The sequence below is a fragment of the Pseudocercospora fijiensis genome (genome assembly GCF_000340215.1).
Source record: "Pseudocercospora fijiensis CIRAD86 unplaced genomic scaffold MYCFIscaffold_1, whole genome shotgun sequence".
Classification (NCBI taxonomy): Eukaryota; Fungi; Ascomycota; class Dothideomycetes; order Mycosphaerellales; family Mycosphaerellaceae; genus Pseudocercospora; species Pseudocercospora fijiensis.
In genome coordinates this window covers 6,327,864-6,337,625 of record NW_006921532.1, presented here as the reverse complement: position 1 = coordinate 6,337,625, position 9,762 = coordinate 6,327,864, and the positions used below count along the sequence as shown (strand labels likewise).

General features: G+C 51.8%; 3 protein-coding genes and 1 non-coding gene across 4 annotated transcripts; 3 read left to right on the top strand and 1 right to left on the bottom strand.

Moving 5' to 3' along the window:
• Positions 1-536: 536 nt before the first annotated feature.
• Positions 537-618, top strand: MYCFIDRAFT_t14. Its single transcript has one exon. It is a non-coding gene; the product is annotated as a tRNA-Arg (tRNA).
• Positions 619-4,507: 3,889 nt separating this feature from the next.
• On the top strand, positions 4,508-5,950 carry MYCFIDRAFT_118701 (uncharacterized protein; the record flags this gene model as incomplete). The annotated part of the gene is made up of 2 exons (XM_007923397.1): positions 4,508-4,992; positions 5,047-5,950. Coding segments are annotated over 2 exons (1,389 nt in total), but the record flags the coding sequence as incomplete, so codon positions are not given.
• On the bottom strand, positions 5,536-6,977 carry MYCFIDRAFT_206069 (uncharacterized protein). Its single transcript, XM_007923396.1, has 6 exons — positions 6,758-6,977; positions 6,447-6,729; positions 6,374-6,404; positions 6,307-6,340; positions 6,201-6,277; positions 5,536-6,165 (listed from the first exon to the last, which is right to left on the bottom strand). The coding sequence occupies exons 1-6, from the start codon at positions 6,828-6,830 to the stop codon at positions 6,148-6,150; spliced, it is 516 nt and encodes a 171-aa protein (XP_007921587.1). The 5' UTR covers positions 6,831-6,977; the 3' UTR covers positions 5,536-6,147.
• A 491-nt stretch (positions 6,978-7,468) lies between these two features.
• MYCFIDRAFT_149234 (uncharacterized protein) lies at positions 7,469-9,249 on the top strand. Its single transcript, XM_007923395.1, has one exon. It carries the CDS (start codon positions 7,493-7,495, stop codon positions 8,984-8,986), a length of 1,494 nt encoding a protein of 497 aa, XP_007921586.1. The 5' UTR covers positions 7,469-7,492; the 3' UTR covers positions 8,987-9,249.
• Positions 9,250-9,762: the final 513 nt, after the last annotated feature.

Here is a 9,762-nt window from a genome sequence, read left to right as displayed (position 1 = left end):
GAAAATATTAGTAAGAACTTAAATTAGATATTATATTTTACTTATACTATACTAGATATCGCCCGATATTTAAATTTCTTACGTTTAACATTTATAAAACCTTATAATAAGATTTAAAATAATACTAAAAATAATCGTATATAGTATAGACTAGTTAGACTAGGCTAAATAAGTATATAAAGCCGGCTAGACTAACTAAAAAGATATAAATAGTATTAAAAATACCGTAATATACGTTTTAATTTATATATATAATATACGTAATATTATTAATATATCGTTAGAATACTATATAGACGTTTTTATTAGTTTTTAGTACTATATATTTATAATAATATTATATTTATTATTTTAAATAAAACTATATAATAAAACGCTAGTATCTCTTATAGTTAATATAGATATAATATAGTACGCTAGTGCCCTAAATATCTCGAGTTAATCGAATTCTCCGTAACTCTTAGCGGCTGATTATAGCGTATATATAGTATTTGACATCTCACGTGACTAACCTTGTCTTATGACCAGTGGTTTTGGGCATTGTGGCCTAATGGTAAGGCGTTGCTTTCCGGTTACGGGAAATGGCAAAGATTGTGGGTTCGAGTCCCATCAGTGGTTAGTTATACTTGACCTTCGAACCTGTCTCCAAAACTAACCTTAGTACAGTCGGTCGACAGATCTTGTTCTTTTGCTTTAGTATTGCTTGTAGAAGGTTGGGCGTTTAGGAAGAGATGTGGTATCATCAGTATGGCTCGGTAGACACATTCTCTTCTTTTGCTTCAGTAGTGCTTGTAGAAGTGTAGGCGTTGAGGAAGAGATATAGTATCATAAGTATAGCTTTGTGCAAGCCGACTTTTTTTCACGCCAAGACTTTACCTGCACCTTCACACCAATCTTTTTGAACTGGACAGCAACGACTAGGAGAACATATGCTCTAATTCTAGAGTGACGAGAATGTGGCATGGTTTGATAGACAGGCCTCATTGATATGAAATTTCAATAATGCCAAGCTTGAAGCCTCGTAGTTCACTCATATCAGGCTCATGATGAGAACTGGGAGGATCCGTACTCCAGCAGATCTAGTAGTATGTGTGGAACGTCCAATTGGAAAGGAAATAGGGGAGGAAATGCTTGATATTGAGTTCACAAGAGACTAAGGAATAGCGTAGCACACAACGTACCTTTTCTCCTCGTTCAGGCTAGAAGGATGGTCCTGTCAAGATGACTCTACTTGTCGCCGGCAAGGGGTTGACGGGAACGCTCGAATCGAAGAGTCAAGTTGTCAACTGAATTCGTGATCAATTCATGCGTGCTGTGATCATGAGTAAATGGATCGGATCAGATCTCGCTCCAGGTCGTGGAGCGTGGTGCTGTTGTGAGACAACGATGCATGGCGAGGCTCCTTCCCAGACCGTGCAAAGAATGCTGGTCCTGACGTGTGATTCGGCGATTTAATCTTTGCAGTCTGGCAGTCCAGGCCAGGAGCAACCACCTCGAGGATCTTCTGGCGTCTTTGGCTCACCAACGTCTGTCGACCACTGGCACAGAAAGAACATTCCTGGCTAAAGTCCATGTTGCACAAAAGCCCAGCCATTCGCACCAGTACGTCAGTCTTTCGCCAGTAGTCGCCATTGTCAACGGTCATGCTGGGTCTTCACGAGATCTTCTCAGCCGGCAGATGCAAAGGTGCCTGTGAAAGCCATGGCGCTTGACCTCGGGCAGCAGTGCCTGAGACCGGATGCGAGCGAGCGCAGATACGCGGGAGCTGGTACCAGTCAGTAGGAACAGTCATCCACCTCCGAGCTGCTACTCCCACCAATACCATAGATTCGCAGGAAGTTGCACGACTCTGGCGTGCCCAATCGGTATGGCAAGGCAAGGCAAGGCCGGATTTCCACCGACAGCTGATGTCTCGGAGACAGCGCGGACAACAGCAGCGTGTGTTCCGGAAGGTACCTATTGTCTTCCACATGCATCCGGAACAGCCTCACATTATTCTGTTTTACTCGAGACACTGCTCAAAGGCCGAGACTCGGCGCAGAACAATGGCGTGGGCTTAATGTGGAAAGCTAGCACCTGCGCCTCCAGATCTGCAGTGTAGGAGCCCTGCACAGCGAACGGGAATAGCAGTGCAATAGACAGGGCTGGACGGAGAGCGAAATGTTGGCTGAGAGAAGATATGGATTTTGGTGTTCACAGTGGTATTATTATTAATGAGAGTCAGCAGTCGCCTCGCCTTTCTTGTTGCAACCGCTGGAAAGGAGAGGTTGCGTCGACACGCGACACGAAACGGGAGAATTCTCCACGTGTCACAGGCAATTTCAACTTCGAGCCGGGAACCTGTCTGGCGGAAGGCTTGGGAATGCGATAGGTTAGGTAGTGTAGCGAAACGTATGCACACATCACACACATCTCATCATCGATCATACTGTACCGACTGTAGCCTGTAGGCAGGAAATTTCGCCGGTGGCAGGCGGCAGATTTCAAGGAGCGCGGGAGTTGTGACTTGCTGCAGATACATATGTAGCAACGGCTGCAGAAAGTGGTGTGTACGTGATGTCCGCATGCGGGCCACGACGGATGGGATGATTGATTGCGGTCTAAAAATGAAATGGCGAGGATCTTGGCCCAACAGTGCCAACACCCACTCCACCAAGTAGAACACAACACACAATGCAGCAGGAGGCAAAGCCGGAGAGCGCCGAGGCAACAGCAGCAGTAATGACGATGATGTGTGCTGGATGGTATGACCGGTAGCGGTACGTAAGACTTGGAATTCCACGATGCTTCGGGGGGCCAGGTGGTGCGGTGTGTGAACAGAGTTTTGGCTTGATGAAAGCATGACCAAAGACATGTCCGCAAACGACGAAGGAAACGCGCCCCCAGCCGGCAATTCTTTCACGAAAAAGCGTGAGTGGTGGGAGTCAATGACGGGGCGAGCGGCGGGCAAGATTGCAAGCAGTTTGTCATCTCATGAGCATCCATCGCATCGCATGGCATGGCATGGCATGGCAGCGCATCCCATCGCGTGATGAATCCACAAAGCCAGCTGTGTCGCTCGGCCGGTGGCGGTGGAGGGAAGAGTCGGAGCGAGGACAGGCTCGCTTTGATGGGCCAGTCGGCGCAATTGATTAAGGCGAGCATTCTATTTGCTGCCACCGGATGTGCAGGAGTACTTTTGCCTAGCCTGGCCGGGTCAGATACCGTAGCCGTCATGCACCTCTCGAGTCTGCGTGTCTGCGTGTCTGCGTGTGTCCGTGGTAAAGACTTCCATTGTGCGCGTCACACATTCCTCTCGCCCGCGATCACAACTCCTGTGGCAGCGGCACCACGAAGCAGGCTGCCCGCCGCGACACCTGGCAAAGGCAGGAAACTGGCGGACAGCTTTTTCGTCCCATCAGTAAATTTCTGCACCAGGAGACGCCGAGCATCACCAAGCGTTGAGCAGCGGCTACTTCCGGCTGTTAATCTTGCGGGCAAGCACGGCGCACAGACAACGGAGCTTGGAACACGGTGGACTTTGCTCGTCGTCAGCAGCAGCGGCCGCCTGTGACCCATCCCATTCCGTCGTCTGCGCTCCGCCTGTTCTTCCACGCTACTACCTCCTTCTCGCCCTCGCCTTCGCCCTCGCCCTCTGTCTGGCCTTCCTTCTCTACACCACCGTGCACTCTGCAGGCAACAGGTGCTCGTAAGAGCCAGGCAGCACGACCGTCGACCAACCTCGCGCCCGCCCCCACCGACCCTCATCACCCGCGACGACGCACTCGTATTTCAGCTTCTTCCCCTTCCGGCCCTCCTGTATTCTAGTCGCTTCTCAGCCACGGTCAAAGCCGCAGCAGCAGCAGCAGCACGCGCATCTCGACTTTTCGCCATCCCATCGACTGCCATACGAGCGGCGACGACGACATCGACATCAGCCTCTCGTCCAGTCTGCCATTTTCTCGCCCGCTTGACAGTCTGAGACCGCGCAGCTTCAGCCTTCCTACACACCGACGCTTGTTTCTCCCGGCACGACACAACCACCGTCACCGACGTACACCGACACTCATTCACTACCACCTGGGCGACCTCTTCACTGAGCACCGTCCGCGCATCCATCTTCGCGCGTCATAATCACCCTCGCCACTCGCGCATACGTCGACACGTCAGCTTCTGACTCCAGTGCGTGAGTCGCAGCATCATTTTGCCAAGATCGACATCACTTCACCAAGTCTCCCGATCTCATTGTGCGCGCGACACCTGAGACATCCTGCGCAATCCACTGTCGCACATCAATCCAACACATCTAGCAACACTTAACATCGGACCTCATCGCATGGTTAAGAGGCAATAAGCTCTGCACCGCTCGCAAAAGGTGCTCGGTCTTTGTCGGTGCGAGTGAAGGACAGGAAACGGTGCGCACATTGTTCACTCCATTTTTCCTTGACATGGAACTTTCCGGACAAAACTGACATCTTCAGGTCGCATCCACGCACCGTTTCTGCGCTTCTGCTGCCTCATTACAACGATGCCAGGCTACTATCAGAGGCCCTTGGCCGGTCAACTACCACTCACTCCCCCAGACTCTGGTTCCGGATACTACAGCAGCATGAATTATTCGCAAGATCCATACCAGCAGCCAGTGAGCCAAAACCGCCACGACAGCGCCTACGATTACCAGCAAGGGTACATGCAGCCAGCAGTCGCACCTGCACCACCGACATACCAGTTTCATCAAGGAGCCTTTCAGCCCACCACGAGCCTGCCGCCGATCCAGAACTTCTACGAGCCCATCGGCGCCCCAATTCTGCCACCGCTGAGAATCAACGACCGTCTATCGTTCACCGATGACTACCAACGACGACTCCAGCAACAAGAACAGCAGAATGCTGCCGCTCGCGAGCAGCAACGTCAAGCCTCCAAGGAGGAAAAGGCAACTGGCGGCGTGTCTGCCAAGCTCGACTACGACATGGAGCGTATGACGGATTTCGTGACTGATGCAACTGCGTCTATGTATGATTACCTCTTCTCCCCCGTCAGCCTGGCTGATATTGACGCTACTCGAAGCTTTCAACACTCGATGCAAAGCCACCCATCCTTCCGCAAGTGGGTGCATCAAGTGCTCTCTGCGACGCGCCTACCCTCCGCCACCATCTTGCTCAGCTTGCACTATCTGAACGACAGACTGTGCAATTTCCCAGACTCGGTCGTTGCCGGCGAGAACCAGATCTACAGACTCCTCGCAGTCTCCCTCATCCTCGGCAGCAAGTTCCTCGACGACAACACATTCATCAACCGATCGTGGTCCGACGTTACCGCTATCAAGGTGGCGGAGCTGAACAAGCTGGAGATGGCGTGGCTCGCTCTCTTCGAATGGCGCCTTCACGTCGATCCACTTGCATCTAACGGCCTGCAGGCTTGGATCGAATCGTGGAAGAAGTATGATGCTGAGTTGTGCGCCAAGCAGCTCGAGCGCCAAGCCCAGCAAGCACAACAGCTTCCTGCTCGACTCTCGCCGCTGGACACTAACGTGCACCGCCATACGACCACGAGTCGCGATCGATTCTCGCCGTACCCGACGCCACACACAGCGACGTCCTCGACTCGTGCGTTTGAGCAGCCATTCTCGGCTCCTTCCACACAATACTCAACACCTTACTCAGCTGCTGACCCTTGGTCTACCAGCTCCCGCCAGGTGGATGACTATTACAAGCGGCCAGCACGCTATGAGTCTTACGCCGAGATTGAGGAAGCGAATCGACGCGCTTCTGAGGAGCGTGCTCGCCAGACTGCCTATCAGTACGGCAATGCCAACCACTCGGCCTACTACCAGACGCCGACCTACTCGACCGGATGGGATCATGGCACTTGGAACACTACCCATCGCTACGATTGCAGCTGTTCGACTTGTGCATACTCTCACCACTATCGACCCTACCCATTGGCGTCCGGCTACACAGCTCAGACTGTCATGGGTTAGGCATCTAAAGAACACTACTGAGCAGTTGTTATGGACGATCGACCTTGAGTCACGCCAATTCTGGGCGTCTTTCTGCGTTCAATACTAGACCACGTCACTTGCAGCGTTCTCTCCACCTCGAAAAGTTTTCTTAAGGACCGGACCTAGATGGAAAGTTACGCTACTTGATTCGACCTGCACAAAGCTTTCTAATAAACTGGTCCTGGCTTTACATTGCTGCATCGACGACGACGACCGAGACTTTGGCTCGGCCAATGGACATCTGCAACGCGTGCTCACCACAGGCGTTCACCTTCAATGCAGAAATCTGCGCTCTACCTTATGCCGGCACAGTCATGAATCATTACGTCTTATGTTCTCGGGCGGCACTACTTTTCTACACTTTTTTCATCATGTTTTTGCGCGCGGCATCACGGATACGGGACTTGGTATACTAGGGGATTTGCTTTTTCACACTGCAATGTTACACTATTACCCGATCGATCACAGCATGGCGTTTAAAATGGGGATCAAGCATCGGGGAATGGAACTTGATTCTGCTAAAATGGGGACATGCGATGGGGAAAGCGAGTTGTTATTGGAGCCTTTGATGTTTGCTTTTCCGTTCATGCATATGATTTTGATTGCCGAGGCGAGATGGATGCACCTGTAGTTGTGCAGGACAGGCCCGGTTGCAGCAATGAGGGAAGGAGAAGAATTGAACACTTGCCCTACACACTGCGGCGGAACAGGTCTCCAGCGCACGGAATAGGTTGCGTCTAGCTTGCGGGCTTTTGAATGCTTGCTTTCGTCCAAAACTTTGGCTTGCTGCGTTTAGATACCACTTCGCATGAGATGATTGCGGGAAGCGGAGGGATCGCAGCGACATCATAACGATCGTTGAGAAATATGGGTTTAAGAAGAGGAAGGTTCAATACCTTCGCCCAAAAACTAGAGGATAGCTTTGATTTTAATGGATGAAATGGATACACCCTTTCGCCGGCCTGGTTTGGCTGGCGATGGGGCTTTCGCTTGGGCGAAACTGCCTTTCTCCCTTCCTGTTTCCTTGGATTGCATGTTCGAAGCGCTCTAGAAACGTGACTATATCGTGGCACGGAAACCGAGACGGCATCGTACTGTGCAGTACCAAAAGTGAGGCTCTGTCACGTGATGTGTACTGAGGCTCGAAATAAGGTTTGAGCAACGGCAAGAGGAAATCGCGCTTTCTCGCCAGCCGCGTCTCGCAAAGCCAAGCACACAGCCCAGCCAGCTCGATTCGCCAAAGCAGTCACTCGCGCATCTTCACAGCCTAGAGCACAGCAACATCGGCACGATGCCCTTCAAAAAGGGAGGTGGCCACCACACGGGTCGCAAGAGCACACGTATCAGCCTCAATGTCACTCGTGAGTCTAACTCTGAAACTGGAATGCGGATTGAGGTGATGCAAGGGAATGCGATTGATGGATTGATGGAAAGCACGCGCTGACACTTCGCTCTTTCCTAGGAACGCCGACACCACGACACGAACCCGAAGAAGAGGACGAAGATCAGACAATGGTAGACGGCGAAGAGGAAATTATTATGGAACAGCCTGATGATGCGGAGGATGAAGACGCAGAGGGAGCTGCAACTCCTGCTGCTGAGGAAGACGATGAGGACGAGGAAGAGCCGACGATCACAACGATACCGAGACGGCGAGCGCGGGGAGGAAGATCGCGTCCGAGTCGGCGCGGCAATGAAGATACGCCTGAGCCTGGCGAGGAAGGTAGCGAAAGCGGGACACCAGCGCGGAGACGGAGAGGGAGGCCTCCGGGTACTGGCACTGGCAGAGCGCGTGGAGGCTTCAGGGGACGAAGGAAAGGCGCGAAAGATGAAGGACCAAAGACAGTGACCGACAAGGATGGGTCAGTCTACGAAGTCTATGAGGACGAAGCGCTGGTTGATCAGGATGACGAAGGTGACGAAAAGGTTGATGAGCTCGGCAATCTACAAGGAGGGCGAGAGTATAGAGTGCGAACTTTCACCATCATGGGCAAGGGCGAACGACTCTACATGTTGTCGACTGAGCCTGCCAGATGTTGTGGCTTCAGAGACAGCTACCTCTTCTTCACGAAACACCCGAAGCTCTTCAAGGTCGTGGTTGGTGAGGAGGAGAAGAAAGATCTCATCGACAGAGATATTCTCCCCAACAGCTACAAAGGTCGGAATATTGGTGTCGTCACGGCAAGATCTGTCTTTCGCGAATTCGGTGCTAGAATCATCGTTGGCGGAAAGAGGGTCATTGACGATTACAAAGTCACCAAAGCACGAGAAGATGGAGTTGTCGAAGGCGAGCTCGCAGACCCAGATGACTACGTCCCGGACAATCGTTCCGAGTACAACCGCAATCGCTACGTTGCTTGGTTTGGAGCAAGTGAAGTTTATCGACAACAAGGTGGTACTGTGCCAAACAAGCAAGGACCTGTCGGGAAGCGAAGGAATAATATTACTTTGCATAACTGGCAGTTCATGCATGCTCGAGAAGCCGGCAGATACAACGCATCCCTCACGGCACTGCGCCACGCGAACAAGGGCGGCGTATATGACGCCAACACGAATATGATGTTCTACCCCAAGATCATGCAACCGACGCATGCGAAGTGGGAATACATCCCTCCTGATGACGAGAGGCCGGCGAAGAGGAGACTTACCAACGGACTGGCGAACGGTGACTTAACAAATGGCCATCACGAAGAAGATCAAGATCCGAACTCGCTCTTCGCTCCACTGCCAGCGGTCATCTCTCGCAATTTCCAGGTCATCGACACGGTCTACACCGCGCCTCCCATCAGCAACGCCGGCTACCCTGGACCTGACGGACACGTGGAAGATCCCACCTCAGGACCAAATGGACTGCAGACCGTTAGCCAAGACCTGATAGACGAGCTACCGGAAGACTGCCGTCGCGCTTTCGAAGAGGCCCGCGCTACAGAGATGCAATGGAAGAAGCAATGGGGTACGGAGGAGCGAGGAATTTTGAAGATAGGCTTTAGTGGGTATCCAGTTTGATGTTATTCGGGCGTTGGGCGAATAGGCGTTCTGCGAGCAAGGCCACACTTGCAGGGGAATGATGTGGTGCCTATCAAAGCATCGTTATGTGGATTCTGGGTCTGATTTTATGGGATTGTGCTTTCGATGGGACTTTTGAGAGTCTCTGTTTTGGAGGGGACTTGAGGTGGGATTATGGAAGCACGATGATGGTTTGATCAGACTCCAGAGTCGGGTATATAGGAGAAGAGAGGATGAGGGAATGAAATTCCGAATAACGCGCGACCGCCCTCTTCGGCGTTTTTCCTTGGGAGATGCAGTGAAGATGGCTTCTTTTGCGTGAGGTACTGACTTCAGCCCGGAAGCGAAGATGCCCAGCAGTCCTTACAAGCGCCCAACTCGCATTCAGACGCTTTCTCACTCTCCGACTTTCAGACCTAATGCACAATCGCAGCAAAAACACGCAATATTTGGAGATAGCCGGTATCGAACCACGCATCCCAACGCCCGTCCTTACGAACGTGTCCAGACACGTTCGTAAGGACGGACGATGTATCTTACCATTGGACCATATCCCCTGATTGGAAGATGGGGTGGAATTTTGTGATCATAAATAAGCTGTATCGCAGGCAAAGAGAAGGGGAGGTGCTCTTGAGGTGGGTTGGTTGGGGTCTTGTTTCACTGGGCTGGTTGGTTTTCTCTGCTAGCAACAACACGGCAGGTACTCCCTCTGCTTAGGTTCAGGCCGTCGTGATGAGGACGCCATCGGATGAGTTAGGATGCAGGGGTCAATTCGA

Bases quoted from the DNA above. Each gene is read 5' to 3' on its own strand.
- MYCFIDRAFT_206069 (XM_007923396.1), bottom strand. From the start codon at position 6,830: ATGATGTCGCTGCGATCCCTCCGCTTCCCGCAATCATCTCATGCGAAG. The intron at 6,341-6,373 runs GTGATGCCGCGC...TGATGAAAAAAG, and splicing joins GTATACCAAGTCCCGTATCC to TGTAGAAAAGTAGTGCCGCC. The intron at 6,278-6,306 runs GTAATGATTCAT...TGCCGGCATAAG, and splicing joins GCCGCCCGAGAACATAAGAC to GTAGAGCGCAGATTTCTGCA.
- MYCFIDRAFT_149234 (XM_007923395.1), top strand. From the start codon at position 7,493: ATGGTAGACGGCGAAGAGGAAATTATTATGGAACAGCCTGATGATGCG.